Genomic DNA, 20,653 nt, shown 5'->3' with positions numbered 1-20,653 from the left:
AAACTTTCAGCCTTTTGGGCCTGGTAAATCAGGCCAGGGGTCCCAAACTCTCGTCCTCCCACCCTTGAATTCCCAAAATTCCCTCAATGGCTTACTCCCACAGCCCATGAAGGTTTCCTTCTGCTTGCTCTGTCTCCCCAATACATTTTGGGATCCACCACTTCCTTGCAGCTTAGGTTCTAAACTCAAGAGGTCAGCATCCCAGCAAGTGCAGCAGCCTCTGGAGGCAGTTCAGGCTCACTTCACCAGACCACCAATCTTCACTCAGCCAGCAGCTAACCAAGATCCTCTAGAGACCTTGACAGATAATATCAGCCCTCACTCACTAGGGTCTCCTCTCCATAACTCTGGCCAATCACTCTGAAAATTCAAGCTTCCCACCCTTGCAGGCTCCCCACCCACACCTGGACACCCACTGTACTACTCTGCACATCCATCTGCTCTTAGAGTTTTTTGGTTTTCTTTTGTTTTTCCTTCCCCCTCAGTACAGGGATTTGGCTTTTCCAGAAATGACTGCCCCTGGTTCTCCATACTACATATGTCAAGGCTAATACTTACAAAATCCCAACCCCCTCCAGGAAGGCACCTTCCTACTACTACCTGTCCATTGCCTGTATTATTTATTGTTTTATGCAAAGCAGATACTGCACATATTGAATTATATAAGACGGCTGCATTTGCAATTGAGGAATGGTATACACTTGTACTCTTAATACTTCAGAGACCAGGGCAGGAAGATTGCCCAGAATAGTCAGCCTAGACTTTAGTCTCTTGAGGCACTGTCTCAAAAGAACAAGATAGAAAAGTACTTATAAATAAGTACTAATTTTAGTGGTTAAGAGCTTGCTATTCAGAGGACCTGAGTTCAGTTCCCAGCACCCATGCTGGACGGCTCACAATGTTATTAACTCCAGTTCTAGAGACACCAACATCTGGCTTCTTTGGGCATCTGTACTCGCTCCCCCTCCCCCTTCTCTCATACACACACACAATTTAAAACAATAAAAATTTTAAAGTAAAAAAAAAAAAAAGAAGTGTTACAAATCAAAAGCTTTCTAACAAGGAGTCCTACATCACACTATTTGCTTTCTGTAAGTGGAAACACATTGCTTTCAAGTTTAAGATGTCATTGTATAACTGCTGTGAAGTTGTAGTTGGTGTTTTAAGTAAAAGTTCTCAATTTACCCCAAAGTTTATCAAACTTTAACAAAATAGAATTTATAAAACACAGCAAAGTTAAGCTGTGATTCTTAGATAGTATGAGCTATGAAACATGAGTTCCTGACTAGCCTGGCACAATGAGACACTGTTCAATAAGAAAGCTGCTATAATTTCAATATTCACTAATAAATAGAGGAAGTAAATCTCTAATAAAGATATTTGTGATACCGAGAATTAGGTATACCCTTATGCATATTTATGAAAATGTTCCACTGAACTATAACCTCGACACATAGGTACAAAAAAATCAAACAGAGCAAATCTAAACCAACTCTTTTTTTTTTTTAAATTGGATCTTTTTTTTAAATTTACATTTCAAATGTTATTCCCTTTCCTGGTTTCCCTGACATAAGCCCCCTATCTCATCCTCCTCCCCTTCTTCTATAAGGGTGTTGCCTTCCCCATCCACCCCCCTCCTGTCCCCTCCTCCACATTCCACTACACTGGGGGTCCAAGCTTGGCAGGACCAAAGCTTCTCTTTCCATTGGTGCCCAGCAAGGCCATCCTCTGCTACATATGCAGCTGGAGCCATGGGTCAGTCCATGTATAGCCTTTGGGGTAGTGGTTTAGTCCATGGGAGCTCTGGTTGGTGAGCTGCTTCTTTTTAAGGTTAGATTAATTTTCTTTTTTTTTTAAAGCTTTATGTATTATCTATATTTGTGTGTACTTGAAGGAGCTTATGTACACTAGGTGCATGAAAGAAACTAAACAATTATTAGGGCATCGATGCCCTGAACTGGAGTTGCAGGCGGCCGTGAGCCGCTTATGCTCTTCCTCACTGAGCCACCTGTTGAGGTTCCGCCAGTTCACACTTTACAACATTAAGAATCTTATCTGTCTTATTCAGTGATGAACCCTAGAACTAATATAGATTGTGGCAGTGCTGAATAGATAGATATGCTGAATGACCAAGTAGAATCAGACAAAATTGGTGTACCATAATTTTTGTTTGTTCCTTCTTTTCCCCTTGATTGTGTGAGTATACAGTGTGTATATGTGCACATTAGTGTGTCTATGGGCATGTGTGGAGGTCAGAGGACACCCTCAGATACCAGCTGTTTAAGGCCCAAGTCCCTTCTTTGCTTTCTGATGCTGTATATAGCGGGTTACATGACCCTTGAACAGCTAGAGTCTCTTGTCTCTGCCTCCCATCTTCCGGTAGGAGGTTCTGAATTAAAGATGCTTGTGCTATTATTCTCACGGCTTTCACACTGGTGTTAGAGGTCTGACCTCAGGTCCTTTAACCACACCAGAGGACCTCGCTGCATTTGTTTGTTCTTCAGGAGATAGGGTCTGATTACATGGCCCCGGCTGACCTGGAATATAGTTATCACTGGACGGCTATGAACTCACCATCTTTTTTCGTTAGTATGAAGATTATAGGTATATGCCTTATATCCAGATGAAATACTGACTTAACAGTTTTATTTTAAATTTCTTTTAAAACTACATAAGTAAGGCTGGAGAGACGGTCCAATGGTTAAGAGCACTGACTGTTCTTCCAGAGGACCAGTTCCAAATCCACCCGCATGGCAGCTCACCATGCAATTTCAATTTCAGGGAATTTGAAGCCCTTTCTGGCCTCCATGGGTACTAGGCACACATGCATACATGCAGACAAAATACCCACGCACATAAAATAAATAACTTCAAAACTACATGATTTTTACATGATTTTTACAGCTCAGCAGTAGGGAAATTAAATGCCTAGCACTCTCTAAGTCCTTAAGTCAAGCAATGCCCAGTATCACACACAAATTGAACAAAACAAAAAACCATGACACTTAAAAGTTATTTTTTAGATTGTGTCAAAAGTAATTGGAAAGTACTAAAATAGCATGAAATAAACATTATTTTGAATTTTAGTTTATCTTAAGAAAAGTAGATTTATAATTATAAATCTTACTACTTACAAAGATCCAAGATTGAGCTATCTTCTAAGTAAAATTATATTCTTTTATGTATGTAAATTGAGGGAACATGTAGCAAAAATTAGAAACACCAAAATAACTTTGATTTTGAATACTATACAGTTGTTATTACTATATTTTTGAGACAAGATCTCGCTTTGCAACCCTGGGTGGCCTTGAATTCAGAGATCTGCCCTGCCTCTGCTTCCTAAGTATTAAAACGAAAAGGCCTATGCCAGCATATCAAGTTATATATACAATTATTTTTTGCAGAAAAGATATGTAGACCAGAATGGCCTGGCTTTTCTGTTTCTTAAGATTTATTTATCTATTTGCATGAATAGATGTGTGTATCTTTGGGCTTGAAGGCCAAATGGGCGTGATGTCTGACTTACTATGTGGATATTGGAATCAGAGCTCTTACCCTCATGACCGCACAGCAAGTGCTCTTAACCATTAAAGTCATCTCTACAACCTCATGGCCTTAAACTCAGGATCCTCCTCTCTCCACCTCCCTTCCTAAATGCTGGTATTATAGTCATGAACCATAACACCCAGTTTACAAACCCAAAATTAAAGTGTGGCAGTTTACAACTTGAATCTGGCACTCACAAAGCAAGGGTAAGGGGATATCCTGTTTTGAGTCCAGCCTGGTCTACATAGAGAGTTCCAGGACAGCCAGGGATTCACAGAGAAACCCTGTCTTTCATGGGAGGTGAACAGCAGCATATTATATTCTTTTGAAGATGTTCTGTTTTAACTAATTTTTATCATAACATAATAATTTCAGTTTATCTTTTTATTCATCATATATTCATTCATGATATAAAACATTTTGTGTAAATAATGGCTATTGCTCATGGTATCCATTAAATAGATATCACTACTACTTTATGAAGAGGAAAAGAAAAGTAAATAACTATTCAAGGCTATACAATATTGTAGGTTGAACTGGGTTTCTATTCCTGTCATACTGGTTGTTAATTCCATTCATTTTTTTCACAGTGCTGTTATTCTAATTAAAATACCACACAGACCCTCAAAACACAATTACAGGGAAATAAATGTAAACTTCCTTACTCTTCAATCTTCTGTCGAAGAAGCTCACAATCTTCTCTGTAAATTTGTATCTTGGGTCCGTAAACATATTGTCTCAACATCAGATCTTCTGTGGTAGGTAATGTGTTTATAGTAAACTTTAAAAAAAGTAATCAATGAATCAATGAATCAGAATTGATACCTTTTTATTTTAAAATCTAAGATAGAACCTTACTATGTAGTTTAGGCTGGCCTGGAACGTGTGATCTTGGCCTCTTGCTTATAACACCATGTCTGGCAAAACCAGATGTTGATTTTTGTTCTTGTACAATTTTGTTTTTTTTTGTTTTTTGTTTTTAAATAGAGGGTCTATACGGAACTCTCACTGATCTCCTGATCCTCCCAAGTACTGGAATTATAGAAGTACCTGACTTATACCTAGCTCAAAATTGGCATTTTAAGGACAAAAACAGATACAAGAACAAATTCAAGTTTTAGAGTGTCTATTTCTTTTTTTTTTTTTTTTTTTGGTTCTTTTTTTTCGGAGCTGGGGACCGAACCCAGGGCCTTGCGCTTCCTAGGTAAGCGCTCTACCACTGAGCTAAATCCCCAGCCCGAGTGTCTATTTCTTAAAGTCAAACAAACAGTTCAGTATAGGGAACATGAGGTTCTTGGTTCAAAATCCACTCTTCCACAGATGTTCAGTTAAGCTAAGAATATTGACTTATAGGACTGAAAGTGGTTTAAAAATAATCATGAATTATTTTAAGAAAAATCAAGGGTTAGCAAGGTGGCTCCCATAAATTGTCCTCTGACCTCAAAGCATGTACATGCATGTACACATATACATATACATGCAATAGATAAATGTAATTTAAAAATCAATACCTCAAAATTAAGCTAACCAGGAACTACTTTACTTAGAAAGGAGGAAAAAACAAAAAACAAAACAAAACAAAAAGGCAGTAGTAGTGGCTCATGCCTGCCATCCAGTATTTAGGAGACTGACGCAAAAGGACCTTGTCTTTGTGAGTTCAAAGCCATCTTCTGCTACATAGTAAATTCCAGGGTACCTTAAACTAGAGACCTTATCTCAACCAACCAATCCATCCACCCATTAAAGAACAGTTTGTTATGTTTTACAACTCTAGTTTAAAGACAAATAAACATAATCTTGTTTTGGAAAAAATTAACCTAAATAAGCCTTTTAATTTCATTACTATAAAAAAATCAAATACCACTTCATTCATTACTTACAAGCAGTACAGCACATAATATGTTATTTCAACACTCTAAACCTTGGACTTATCTATTAAAAAGCTGGGAGATAAGTAAGCATGAGGACTGTGTTCAGTCCCCATGACCTAGGTGTGTATATTTCGTTTGCATGTATGTATGTATGTCCATCATTAATGCCTGGTGCCCTAAATAGCCAGAAGAGGCTGTCAAATCCCCTGGGAATGGAGCTATACAGTTGTGAACAGCCATATTGGAGCTGGGACTCAAACCTAGATCATCGGCAACAGGAGAGACTGCTTTTAACCACTATTCCATCTCCTTGGGCCCCTCCAGCTATTTCTTTTCAGACAAGGTCTCACAGAGAGTTGGTGGCCCTTGAAATATACATGTAGTCAAGGATGACCTTGAACTTGTAATCCTCCTGGTTGTATCTATCAGGAACAGGGATTATAGATGTGGGCCACCACATCCAGCATAGTGTCAAAATTATTTTTTATTTTAAATTATATTTATTTATTATATGTGTGGCTTGCAAGCCACAGCACGGATGTATAAGTCACTTTTCTTCTACCATGTAGGTTCTGCAGAATCAAACTTAGGCAGTCAGCTTAGTGTCAGACACCTTTACCCAATATGTCATCTCACTGGCTCAATTATCAGGTTCTTATTTGTTTGTTTGTTTGTTTGTTTGAGAAATGGTTTCACTGTGAAGCCCTGGCTGGCCTTAAACTCACAGAGATGGGCAATGTCTTTGCCTGTAAGTGTTGAAGTTAAAAATTGGCTACAATCTTCTTCTTTTTTTTTTTTTTGGTTCTTTTTTTCGGAGCTGGGGACCGAACCCAGGGCCTTGCGCTTCCTAGGTAAGCGCTCTACCACTGAGCTAAATCCCCAGCCCCGGCTACAATCTTCTTTAAGAACTTCTTAGAGTTCTTAAAAACTTGGGGATTTAGCTCAGTGGTAGAGCGCTTGCCTAGCAAGCGTAAGGCCCTGGGTTTGGTCCCCAGCTCAAAAAAAAAAAAAAAAAAAAATTTTTAATGCATAAAAATCAAAACTATGTGTACTGACTCAAAACAAAATGGCGATAGTAAAATGTTGATTGTGTTTTCTAAACACTGGTACTAAATGAAATCAAGGTTCTCTGTAAAAGAACAAGAAAAGAAAGTTATAAAAATATTACATGACATCTCCATTCAATATAAGGCCAATCTCTTTTTCTTTCTTTTTTTGCTTGCTAGTTAAGAGCCCTTGTTGCTCTTATAGGGGACACAGATTTGGTTCCGAGTACCATATGGCAGCTTACAACTATCTGTTAACTGCTGCCCCAGGGTACCTAATGACCTCTTCTCTCCTCCTCAGGCATTGCATAAATGTGATCCACAGAACATGCATGAAAAAAAAATCAATAAACATAAAAGAAAAATAAGTTTTAAAAAGGTAAAGCCTACAATCATGCTAGTAAATGGCAGAGGTGCCAGTGAATAAAAGGTTCATGCACTGTGGAACAGATTGGATAGTTTTTATTGTTGTACTTAGTGGGCGGAGTAATTTGTTGCATCTTGAATTAGAGATTCTGGGTACAAGCCATTTTTACTCATTTTGAATAAGTGTACAACTTCTATATAAACAACACTTGGTATTTCTGGCCAAGGAGTTCTTCAGCCTAATTATACTTTGTGGGTTACAGAACTTTAGCTTGAACCTCTCCATAAACAGCAAGTATTGGGGATGACTATAAAAGCACCCTCTGCCAGTGCAGGCAGCTGAGTTCCTACAACACACAGAAATATGAGGTAGCTACAAACATTGTCTACGAAGGTTAGAAACATCTCCACTCCCACCAAACACGTTTCCCACTTCTACTCTTCAGAGACTCACAGTCATCCAAATTTTGGGACAGATGCCCACAGCTATGAACCTCATTCCCCAGGATCTACATATAACCCATTTCTTGTGATATCTAAGATTTTTCAAGTCTCTTTTCTTCTTGAGCATGACTTGGCTCTACTGACATTCGTCAAGACTTGAAGATGTTAGTTAAACCACTGATGGAGGAAAAAAACTCATGGATGTCAAACTGGGAGAGCTGCAAGCTGGATACTGATCTGAGATCTTGCCTCCAAAAGCATCACTGGAATGCTGGAGACTACAGCTGGTATTACAAGTGCATCAGTGTGAGGGGATACAAACTCAGGTTGTTAGACTTGGCAGCTTTAAGGCTTCAAGCGTGGTAGACAAGCCTCTACCAACTGAGCTACATCCCCAGTTCATGATTTTATCTTTTAATAAATGCTTGCTGTGGTGCAACCTAACTTAATCAACACCAACAATGACAACAACAAAGTATGATATATTTTAGCTAGGATGAATATTTTGCCAAGAAATTGCACTTACTTTGGCTGGGAGAGTGCTCTGCCTAGGTTTCTGTATTAAGATATGAACTTGAAGAAGTATGAAGAACTCTTTGATTGTAATTTGTCCATCCTTCAGTTTCTAAAAAAAAAAGAAAGAAAAGGACTTTATATGAACGCTCACTCAAAGTACATTCACTCCGACTTTAACACCATTCATTTCTTTTTTTTTTTTTTTTTTTTTTTCTTTTTTGGTTCTTTTTTTTTTTTCGGAGCTGGGGACCGAACCCAGGGCCTTGCGCTTCCTAGGTAAGCGCTCTACCACTGAGCTAAATCCCCAGCCCCTCATTTCTTTTTTTTTTTTTTTTTGGAGCTGAGGACCGGACCCAGGGCCTTGTGCAGGCTAGGCAAGCGCTCTACCGCTGAGCTAAATCCCCAACCCCAACACCATTCATTTCTAAACAGCTTTATCTACCAAGTTATGGTAATAACCAAACTTCTTTCAGAAGTCCTGAGTTCAATTCCCAGCAATCAAATGGTGGTTCTTAACCATCTCTAATAGGATCTGAAGCCCGCTTCTGGCATGCAGGTGTATATGCAGATAAGGCACTCATATATATGAAATAAATAAATCCTTAAAATAAACCCGAAAGATATCCCTCTGTAGTTCAAATTTGCTATGCAGCTCAGTATGGCCTGGAATTCACAATCTTGGTCTCTCTATAGAGTGATGGAATGAAAGGTGCCAACCACCAAACCCAGTCTAACAAATTTTTAAGGTTATTCAATATAGTTTTCAAAGTACAAAACATTTGTTCTTAATTTCTACTTATTAAAGTCAAGGTGCTTGATCTCTCCAAAACTCACACTAATTCCCAAGGTCATATGTCAATAGTATGTGGCAGAAGATAACTGGATGAAGTCATAATATTATGGCGCCCAGGACTGCATTAATGGCTTTGTAAGAAGAAAATGAGCTATAAGCTATAGCCAGTGAGATACTTGGTAAGCTATAGCCATGAGATGCTATGGGTCACCCAGAGATTCTGCACAGTACCTCCAGTCTGGCAGCCTCATCACATGCTGAACTTGTGGCAGTACTATATATACCTGACAAGGCTTAATGAACCACAAGCTGGCTGTCTAAACTCCCCAGTTTGTGGTATTCAGTTATTACAAGAGAGAACAGACTAAGATAATATTTGATATAACTACTATGTTGAATCCTTAACAAAGAAAATGAGCCTTCTATACATTTGAAATACTTTATAATTTTAAAAATTCTAAGGCTGGAGATACAACCCGGTTGGTAAAGTTCTTGCCTAGCATTCATGAAGCTCTAGGCTGGATTCCTAGTACTACATAAAATTTGGCATGTGGCCCTTGTATGTAATCCTAACACTCAGGAGGTAGAGGCAGGAAGATCAAAAGTTTGAGGTCACTTTCAGATATACATATTAAGTTTGAGGTCAGCTGTCACATATGGAGGCAACCTTAAGAACAAAACAAAACAAAAACTAAGCCAGGTATGGTAGCACACTTCTGTAATTCTAATACTTGGCCTTAACTAATGCCTGAGATCTTGTCTCAAAAAAAAAAAAAAAAAAAACAAAACAACAACAACAACAACAACAACAAAAAAACAATAGGGCTAGAGAGATGCCTCAGCAGTTAAGAAAGAGCACTGGCTGCTCTTCCAGAGGTCCTAAGTTCAATTCCCAGCAATTACATGGTAGCTCAGCTCACAGCCATCTATAATGGGATCTGATGCCCTCTTCGGGTGTGTCTTAAGAGAGTGACAATATACTTACATACATAAAAAATAAATAAATAGGAAAAAGAACTAACAAAAGACACTTAAAAATAGTGTATTAAAGGTGAGAAATAAAGGTGAGGGGTGGTGGTATATGACTTTGATATCAGTGCTCTGAGAGGCAGAGGTAGGTAAATCTCTGAGTTCCAGGCTAGCCTGGTATAGAGAGAGAGTTCCAGGTCAGTAAGGGATACACAGAGAAATCCTGTCTCAGAAAAAACAAAAAACACGGCAAAACATAAGCCAATGTGGCGGTGTACATGCCTTTAATTCCAGGACTTCAGAGGCAGATGCAGACAGATCTCAGGGAGTTTGAGGTCAGTCTAATCTACATAGTGAGTTCAAAGCTAGCCAGGGCCACAAAGAAAGATGATGTTTCCATACAAAGAAAGAAACAAAATAAAAATCTTAGTGAGAAATAGTAGCCCATGGGATGGCTCAGCTAACAAGGGCATTCAACACCAAGCCTGACAGACTGAGTTCAACCCCTGAGACCCACATGATGGAAACAGAGATCAATTTCTGCAAGTTGTCCTCAGACTGTCACATCTGTAGTTTGGCATACATGCACTCAAATACTACATGCACTCAAATACCCACACACACACACACACACACACAAATAAATAAATGTAAAAATAACTAAAATAAGAAATATATAGCCATACCTCCCTCAAACTCTCTTCACAGATAGTGTCACCAAGAAACTGTGATTCCATTTGGCTATTACGCTGTGCTAGAAACAAAGCAAAACGTATGTAAATGGTAAGCAAGTCAAAGCTAAACTGTAGGGCTTGAAATAGTGGTGCACACCTTTAGTCCCAACACTGGATAGGCAGAGGCAGGCAGACCTCTGACTTTAAGGCTAGCCTGGTCCACATCACAATTCTAGGCTGCCAAAACTACAGGTATGAGATCCTGTACCAAAAACAAATGAACGAACACTAAAATGTAGAGTAAATTTTAATTATCTTTCAGATTTATGTGTTCATAAACCTGATGCATCCCATGTACTAGGATGTTTCTGGGAAGTTTTTCATAAGGTTCCATTCAGTGTTTCCCCACTGATAAGCTTTTGGAGGAAATCAACTATTCCTCTATAATATAACACTTGTCATTTCTTTAAATTTTTTTTAAAAAATCAAAAGTGAAATATTATCAACTTGACAACACTGAAAGGACTTATACAACATCCATATACTTCCTAAATTGAAATACACTTATTAATCAAGGATCAAATAATGTTATTATTTAGCCTTTATAAAAGTCTTACTGCTGGCATCCAGAGAGATTCCATCAGCCTTGATTGAATCCAGAGAGCTGCTAGAACTAGACGGTGTCCTGCTCAGGCTTTTTAGAAATACATTGTTAATACTTTTATTGATGTCCTCTTCAGTATAATGATCAAAAATCTGGAATTATCAAACAAACATCACCATAAGAACCAGTTAAAAGTAAAGACACTTACTATGCAAGTTTAGGGCCTGAGTTCCATCCCCAGAACCCATTTAAAGGGAAAAGAAGGGGCTGGGGATTTAGCTCAGTGGTAGAGCGCTTACCTAGGAAGCGCAAGGCCCTGGGTTCGGTCCCCAGCTCCGAAAAAAAGAACCAAAAAAAAAAAAAAAAAAGGGAAAAGAAGATAACTGGCCACACAAAGTTGAAACATCAATTTTGTTCTCATGACATCCACATGCGTGCTGTGGCATGTTCCTCCTTCCACACCATACGTATGCACAAATGTGTCCTCATGTACATAATTAAAAAACATCAGCATAAAGTTATGAGCTTGGTACTTACTGTGACTAAATTTTGAACACTAGCAAAACCTTTTTGTTTTCTGAGATAGGGTTTCTCTATTCGGCCTTCTCTGTCCTAGAACCTGCTGTGTAGAACAGGCTAGCCTTGAAGTCAGAAATCCACCTGCCTCTGGCTCCTGAGTGCTGGGATTAAAGGCCCACTACATCACCATCCAGCCAAAAATACTATTTCTAACAAAATTTATCTACATAACTACTGTACAATAACTTATTAAAGAAGTAGAATATCTCTGGGCAGTGGTGGCACATGCCCTTGGGAGCACTTGGGAGGAAAAGGCAGGTGGATCTCTGTGAATTTGAGGCTAGCCTGGTCTATAGACCGAACAAGTTCCATGACAGTCAGGGTTACACAGAAAAATTGGGTCTCAAAATAAAAAAAGTAAAAAAAAAGAAAAATTTAAAAAAAGAAGTAGAATATCAGGCAGTTTAAGTCTTAATGGTAGTTAATGTGTTGTACACAGTATAAACAAATTGTTTCTTAGTTGTATCTCAGTTATAGAAAGATACCATAAATCAACTTATCCAATTATTTAGCTGCTAGTCACCAATAGTGGAGCTACTTTAGAAGAGGAAGAAACTACAGTCTAAGGAGAGAGTTCAATGAAGATGTGAGTTTAGATCCCTAGTGTCCACAGGGGCATGCACCTATCATCCCAGGAGTGAAGGGCAGAAAAGGGAGGGAGAGAGGTGGAGATTAGCTCAATGGCCAGCCAGCATAGTTGAACTGGTGATGAGCTCTAGAGTTAGTGAGAGACCTGGTTTCAGAATAAGGTGGAGAATGATAAAGGGAGACAACTGACATTGACTTATTGCCTATACACACATGCATACACACTAACATGCAAATATACCCATACAAAAATGTATTTCTCACCGTATACTAAAGAAATGCAGAGTAGAATTTTATTTATTTTGGTTTTTCAAGACAGGGTTTCTATGTGTAGCCTTGGTTGTTTTAGAACTAGCTGTAGACGGTCAGCCTCAAACTCAAGAAAGATCCACCTGCCTCTGCCTTCCAAAAGTGCTGGGATTAAACCTGTTAGCCATCACAGCAAGTATCAGTGTTTCAATCCCAGCACTCAGAAGACAGGCAGTTATGACTCTGAGTTCAAGGCTAGCTTGGTCTATATAGCAAATTCCAGGCTAGCCAGGGCTACTTAATGAGAACCCCACCTCAAAACAAAAGCGTTTAATTTTGTTAGGATATGGTATATGAATTTATATCTCTGTATATTCAATTCTTAATTTTGCACCTATACAGAGCCAAATATTAGCCAGATCTTAGTATTGTTATTTCTATGGCCTATCACCAGTCTCATACTTTGTAAATATTTGTTCCTTCCTCACCTGCCTAAGGTAATCAAGAATTAGATCTAATTAGCTTTAATAAAGATATGATAGCCAATAGCTGGGCAGGACGTGAAAGGTGGATCCTCTGGGCAGAGAGGGGAACTCTGGGAGAAGAATCAGAGCTGGGAGATTCAGCCAGGGGACACAGAGGTGAAGGCATGGACCAGAGCTGAGCAGAGAGGTACACGTGGCCACATGGCAGGACATGAAACCAGGATTAGTAGGTTTAGAGTAGCTGGGAGACTGCTCTGCTAAGGCCTAAGATTTAAAAGATTAATAACCTTTAAAAAGGTGTTTTTAAAAAAGTCTTAAGGGGTTGGGGATTTAGCTCAGTGGTAGAGCGCTTGCCTAGGAAGCGCAAGGCCCTGGGTTCGGTCCCCAGCTCTGAAAAAAAGAACCAAAAAAAAAAAAAAAAAAAAAAAAAAAAAGTCTTAAAAACTGAGCTACATCCCTTTGGGAGTTTAGAATGGACACTTTCACAGAGGTTGCCTGACACCATCAGAAAATACAGGGATTCATAGCAGTAGCATAATTACAGTTTTGAAGTAGCAATGCAGATAATTCTATGGTTGGGGACACAACATGAAGAACTACTCTATTAAAGGGTCAAAGCTGGGAGCTGGAGACATGGTTCAGTGGTTAAGAGGACTGGTTGTTCATTCAGAGGTCCTGAGCTCAATTCCCAACCATCTATAACTGTTGTCTCATAGAATCTGATGTCCTCTTTTGGTGTATAAATGTACATACAGACGAAACACTCATATACACAAAATAAATATAGTCACAACATTAAGGATGGTTAAGAACCACTGATCTAGTGTATAGTAGATATACCATATTTTAACAGAATACTAATTTTTATAAAATCTAGTCAGATTTAAGTGGTATATTACTATTATTGGCTTCTCAAAGCTTAGGCTATTTTCTCATCACCACACCTCAGAGCAAATTCCAGCAACAAAGGGCCACTGAGTCATCTTCTGTACTTATTTATATCAATTTTGTGTATACACACACACACACATGCATGTGTGCACACAAGCCTTACTTCAACTTACAACTCAGGCTGACATGGAGGTATACATGCAACAGAGCACTCATATAATTAAACAAATAAGTAAATAAATAAAAAGCCTTTCAATAGATAAAACAAATTACCATCAGTGGTAGTGCATGCCTTTAATCACAGCACTTGGAAGGCAGAAGCAGACAGATGGCTATGCTTTCAAGGCCAGCCTGGTCTACAGAGAGAGTTCTAGGACACCCAGGGCTACATTGAGAAAGCCAAAAACAAAGAAAGAGATAAATAGATAAATAAATCTTGGTTCATTTTCAACCTAGGCTTAACCTAGGTAGTCTTCCAGTCACTAGAGAAATCAGCTCTTTGACATGTCTTGATATACCAAACAAACCTTGTCAAGCTTTGCTTTTCACATTTTGAATAGTAGAAAATTTTTATACCTCAAATATTTATAACATAGAAGACTCTTTTCAAGGTAGACATGATAGCACATGCCTATAATCCCAGCATGTAAGAGGATGAAATCAGTGTTGATTACATAGTTAGACATTACCTTAAGAAACAAATGTGTTAGGGGTTGGGGATTTAGCTCAGTGGTAAAGCGCTTGCCTAGGAAGCGCAAGGCCCTGGGTTCGATCCCCAGCTCCGGAAAAAAAAAAAAAGAAACAAATGTGTTAGGGAGATGACTCAGTAAGTAAAACACATACTGTGCAAGTCTAATGACTTCAACTTGATCCCTAGAATCCATATCAAAGTAGGAGAGAACCAACTTCACATAGTTGTCCTCTGACCTGCATACAAGTGCTGTGCCCTTTCCCTCATACACCACCCCCACATCTCAAACTACATATAACCCTCCCAAGAGATTTTTTTTTCTTTTTTTTCCAGAGCTGAGGACCAAACCCAGGGCCTTGCACTTGCTAGGCAAGCGCTCTACCACTGAGCTAAATCCCCAACCCCAAGAGATTCTTATACACAAAGCGATAGTGACAAATCACCAGCAAGAGTGACTAGATATGTAGAATCATACAAGTTTGATCTGGCATTATAGAGTACATCTGTAGTTTCAGCAGTTGGGAGGTAGAGGCAAGAGGTCTGTCTACAAGCTTGAGCCTATTCAGGACAATAAAGTAAGATACTGTCGCAAAAGTCAAGACACAATTATAATATTTGGCATTTATACAATTTTAATTCTATTTTTGTGGGTATTTGCCACATTGTTGTTTTTAGATAAGGTCTTGTCATGTAACCTCAGCTAGCCTCAAAGTCACAGTAGTCCTCTTGCCTTGACCTTCAGAGTGCTGGGATTACAGGTATAGGCCACCACGCCATAATGTTAAATTCTTTACCAGGTGCCCTCTAATAATTCTACACAGGAATGTTTCACTTATCTACAGTAAGTAAAAATAGTTTCTATTGCTTAGAAACTTAAAATTCAAGAACATTTTTTGGTTCAAGATAGCTTACCTCTTGATCTTGTGCACCATCATGTGTTCTGATTTTTTTCTCATTTTTAACCTCATTTTCTTGAACCCAGGCTCTTTTTTGGGCCCTGCAGGTTTCTGTTTTGTTTTCAGATGGTAAAATCTCTTTATGATATGTGTCGATCGGAGCACTTTCCTCAATGTCCAGGATGACAGAATCTGATGAAAGTATCTCACCGGGATATACAGGGAGATTCTCCTCATTTATATACTGAGATGGACTCAAGTTCAGTTTGGCTGCAACAGAGCCAATGCCCGGATCTTGACTACAGACTGGCTGAGTTTCTAGGTGAGTTAAGTCAGTTGCATCTGCTAGAATCTGTTCCACATCATCAACACCAGTGATACTACAACTTTTCTTGTTTGGTAATTTGGGTAAAAATATTCCCAATGAACATCTTCTTGCTTTGTCTTTAACAACTGCTTTTAGTGGTACAGATGTAGCTTCGGCCTCATTATGCAGAGTTTTACTTTCTTTATCTCTGTCATTGCTGGAACCTAGGCTATGTATTTCTGTACCTTGTACTATACTCATACTATGTGCCTGATTTCCTGCTTCAAGTAACTGTTCTGCAGGAGGTAATATATGAACAGTATTAAAGTCTAAAACCTTCCCAGTTTTTCTATTCAAATTACTCAGACTTGGTTTGGCACTACTAAAACAGGAACCATTAGATGGAACTATAGAGTCTGATGCTGCTTCGGCACTGGCATGTGTTTGAATGACTTGTGTTGTCAGGACTGAGTTACTATGGTTGTGTACATTTGTATTACATTTATCTGTTTGAATACTTTTTTCCAGTTCTTTGTTATAGGTTACAGCAAAGTGTTCCTCATTAGTAGGCATTTTGGACGCATTTTCACATGTGGGTGCAGAGACATTTCCTATAAGAAAAGGTAAAGTCTTCTTCCCAGCTTTAGATAGCATTCCTTCATCTCTATTGGCGGCATCCTGCCCTTTTTGAGTTGATGGAGGTTGTTGGGCTGAGAGATGAGGCTGAGAAGCAACACTAACATCAACAAAGGCCTCCATTTGATCCTTTGCACACTTAAGAGATGCACACTTTGAGAGTCCCAGAGGCTCTTGATCTTGATCTTGAAGTAGTGCTATGGCACTTTCAGTTTGAGTAACTTCTTTTGAAGGACATGATACAAAGACAGATGGTATTTCAGAATCCAGGTGATATCTACTTGGTAAATTATCTGCAAAAGTAAACTCATTTGGCACTTGGCAATTATAAGCTTTCTCCCTACTTTTATCACACAAGGACTTAGTATTACTATCTAAATTATCAGAAGAAGAAATAACATTTGGTAAAGAGGAATACTTGTCTCTGGATGTACAAACATCAGCTATATGACTACTTGTAAAATCCACATTTTTTCCATCAGTTCTATTTAACAGACACCTTTCAAGTTTAGTTTGTTTCAATGTATCGGCCTCCACTTCCTTTCCTATGCCCTCTTCATCTATATCAGCTTTATGCATCTTGATTTTCATTGTACTTTGATCACTAAATAATGTATTAGAAGGAATAACAGTTGTCATATGGTGTTTGTATTCAGCTACTGGTTTTTTGGTGATTTCTTGAATACAGGAATTATCTTCAGAACCACTCAAGTTTTGTGGTTTTGGTATTCCCAAGTTGGTATATTCATGAAGTACTTTCTCTTTGGCTTGACAATCGATGAAAGACGTATGGGATCTGGTGACACCCAGATCACTGAGATTATCTACAAACATTACAGTTTTATCCATAGGTATAGTAGTCATTTCATCTGGTGGGATAGTTTTATACTCCGAAGCAGAGGTTTGACTTATAGAGATCTCCATGTCCTCTGGCCGATATGCAGATAAAACTGGCTTGGAAGTTCCTGCCAATGGCACAAAACTGAAGCCCTTTCTATCTTCCAGGTTAGTTTCATTATTTATTTCTACCACAGAACTCTGAGTGATATCTCTATTACTTTTATCATTTCCTGAAAATGTAATAGTCTTATTTTTGAGCTTAAGGCTTTCTCTTCTTTGAGTTTTGCCTGACAGAGGTTCATTCAGAAATCCAGGCTTTTGTGCATCATTAGTTTCTTCCCCAGGCCCACTATTAGATCCTTCCTCTAATATTGTTACCTGGCTGCCTTTGGCTGGTAGATAGTTGCTTTCACTATTTTTTGAGATGGAAACAATCTCTTCAGCATGAGTAGATGTCATTTTTGGCTTCTGTAGGCTTTTCTTTTTGGATAATTGAAAGTCAAGTCTGTCTGGAAGTACACCTTTTGCCTCTGCTTGGTAGTCAATGAAAACAGTATGGGACTTAGTCATTTCTAGTTCCTCATGATCATCTATAGACATCACAGTCTTACTCAGATCACCAGAAGTTATATCACTGGGTGAGATAATTTTACACTCTAAAGGAGTCGTGTGATTTCTATTAATTTCCATTTCATCCTGTCCACGTGCATGCAAAATGGTTTTAGAAGTTCCTGCCAAAGATACTAAATGAGAATCATGTTTATCTAATAAAGACCGATGGTTTATTTTGACTGTGCAACTCTTAGTGATATCCATATCATCCTCATTACCCTCTGAAAATAATATAGTTTTATCAATCTTCAGTCCACCCATACTTTTTCTTCCATAAATTTTGACGTTTTGCTTTTCCTCCAGCAATTCTGGCTTATGTATACTTCTGTCCTTTAACATGTCCATATCATTAGTTGTTACTACTCTAAAGTTTATTCCAGGAATGTTCACAGCTGTTTGTCTGTTTTCTGCTGTAAGTTGGCTGCTTTTGTGTTCTAAATTAATCTTACTGTGTTCTTGTACCTCAGAAGAACCAAACCCAATCACAATAGTGTGGCTCTTGGTTAGATCCATAGTTTGTACCTCCTCTGAATACATTATCTTATGATGAGAACAGTCAGGATCATCTAAATCTTTCCTCTGTGGTGAAGGAAGTTTAGAATGCTGGCCTAGCACAATTTGTTTTTCCAGGCCTTCCCACTCATCTGAAGGGCTTTTGCTGTGAGAGGAAGATTTGGTGACATTCTTTGATGCTAAGTCAAAAGTTGTAGGAATAACTTGACTTAACTTAGTTGTGTGACTTTTAGTCAAATCCATATCTTCACCTGCTAAGAATTCCATTGTTTTATCAGCCAATGAAATAGATAAGGCATTTGTCAGACTCTGTTGTAAACTTTCTTTAGATACTTGAGGAACTGTAATAGAATTCACATTCATTTTCTCATCTTTGGACATAGTTTTAAGATTTTGGAGCATCATTTCTTTTTCAAATATTGGTAGAGCTGTTATTTCTTTTTTAATGTTTTCTTGATCATGTTTAAATATCTTATTATCTATTGCAACTGTGTGACTTTTGGTAATGTCCATGCTATCCTCTTCTGAATAAATAGTTTTCTCTCTGAGTGGGCTAGCATCTGAATTGGTACATATTTTAGAATACTTATCATCAGTCTTCAGCAATTTTTTTTCCTCTTGCATAATTGATAGACACTTAGTCAGTTCCATTGCATCATTGCTACTAGAGTAAAAAATTGTTTTATACCCTTGAATAGCTGGGCTAGAACATACAGATTCTGAGGTCATAGCCAATGTGTTGGCATTTTGATTAGAAATCTGTGTGACTGTATGAGTTTCTGACTCTATAGGATGACATTTGGTAATATGAAGTTTATTTTCAGGGTTTGGGAAAGAGCTGTGAAAAGCAGCATTTAGTTTATCCTTAAGGGCTGTTTTTTTCTCTGGAGCTGTAGCTCCATCGACTGTTGTAACATCAATCACATCATTTTGAGCTTGATTTTCTCTTTCAGGTAAGTTATTTTCTGATGACAACACCTGTATCGTGTAGTTAGTTGTCAACTCCATACACTCATTGCCATAAATTGTATTATCACCTTTAACCTCTCCCAAGGTGGCCTCCCTGGATGGAGGAATCCAAGTCTGAATACAGGCTGTATGACACTGGGTCAAATTCATCCCATCATCTTGTTCTGTAAAGAGTCTAGTCTTATTACTACTATGTTCATCGACACTAAGCGATGCATGTATTTGACACGTGGAAGAGGCACTGTTTGAGTCTTTGGAATGAACAGGTATTTCAGCATTTTCCTTATCAAGTTCTGTAGAAGAAGTATTATATTTCCCCATTTTCAATCTTTTTATGAAGTTGTCAGAATTTTTCTTTTCTGAAAAAATGTTTTGATTTATAGAAATTATTGGACATGCTAAATCGTTTTTAACTCTTGAATTCGCAGCACGATGCTTTAAATTCTCCAGAAAGGATGTGGTATCTATTTTTGTGGAATTTTCATGTTTGGTACAGTCTACAAGACCTTTGGCAATCATCACCGTGTGACTTGCTGTCAGATCCATCTGATTTTCATCTGAAAAGATGACTGTTTGATCATTTGCATGTTTCCTTTCAGGGTTGCAGTCTGTAATTGAAAACTATAATAAAAAATATAAAAATTAGACCAAATGTAATTTTTTTTGTATCTTATTATTTTATTATTTTATGTATAAGGGTCTTCTACCTGCATGTGTACCTATGAACCACTTGCTTGCTTGATGCCTGTGGAAACCACAAGGTTCCCTAGAACTGCAGTTATACCTGGTTGCGAGCTGCCATGTAAGTGCCTAGGAATTAAACCCAGGTCCTCTGGAAGAGCAGCCAAAACACTTACCAACTAAACCAATTCTCTAGCCCCAAAATATAAATTTTGAAAAAAGTATGTTATAACATGTACTATATGCATTTTTTAAAGATTTGTTCATTTTATGAATGAGTGTTTTATCTGCATGTACACCTGCATGCCAGAAGAAGGCATCAGATCTCATTATAGATGACTGAGCCACCAAGTGGTTGGTTGCTGGAGATTGAACTCTGGAAGAGTGGACAGTGCTTGTAATTGCTGGGCCACCTCTCCAGCCCCTAACATGTACTATATAAGCACAATTAGTAATGGTTTCAAGCTATATTGCTTTACTTGGTGTAGTCTATTATATGTAATTTGTTATTATATTTTTTTCCCTAGGGATAGGGATATAGTTCATTTGGTAGAGTACTTGCTTACCATGCTATTATAAAACCCTATGATCAATCCCCAGCACAATATAGACCAGATATGTTAATTCACACCTATAATGGAGGCAGGAGGATCAGCAAGCAGTTCAAGGGCGCTGGGCATAGTGGTGCATGCCTTTCATCTCAGCACTCTGGGAGGCTGAGGTAGGGGATCTCAGTGACTTTTGAGGTCAACCAAGTTTAAATAGTATCTCCAAGATAGCCAAGGCTACATAACACAGTGAGGTCTTGTCTCAAACAACAAAAAAATTTCAAATTCATCCTTAGTTACATAATAAGTTTCAGGCCAGACTGAGCTGGAGACCTGTCT

General features: G+C 38.3%; 1 protein-coding gene across 4 annotated transcripts in view; it reads right to left on the bottom strand.

Moving 5' to 3' along the window:
- Window positions 1-20,653, bottom strand: part of Knl1 (kinetochore scaffold 1) — a 61,947-nt gene that overhangs the window by 18,371 nt on the left and 22,923 nt on the right. For all 4 annotated transcript variants that reach the window (XM_087651993.1, XM_087651992.1, XM_087651991.1 and 1 more), the window contains 5 exon segments: window positions 15,225-19,706; window positions 10,843-10,981; window positions 10,238-10,305; window positions 7,800-7,898; window positions 4,212-4,327 (listed from right to left, as the gene is read on the bottom strand). In XM_087651993.1, the coding sequence (XP_087508119.1) occupies window positions 4,212-4,327; window positions 7,800-7,898; window positions 10,238-10,305; window positions 10,843-10,981; window positions 15,225-19,706 (4,904 nt within the window).

The sequence above is a fragment of the Rattus norvegicus genome, chromosome 3 (assembly GCF_021556685.1).
Source record: "Rattus norvegicus strain SHRSP/BbbUtx chromosome 3, alternate assembly SHRSP_T2T, whole genome shotgun sequence".
NCBI classification, from domain to species: Eukaryota; Metazoa; Chordata; class Mammalia; order Rodentia; family Muridae; genus Rattus; species Rattus norvegicus.
This window is presented reverse-complemented; position numbering and strand designations above follow the sequence as displayed.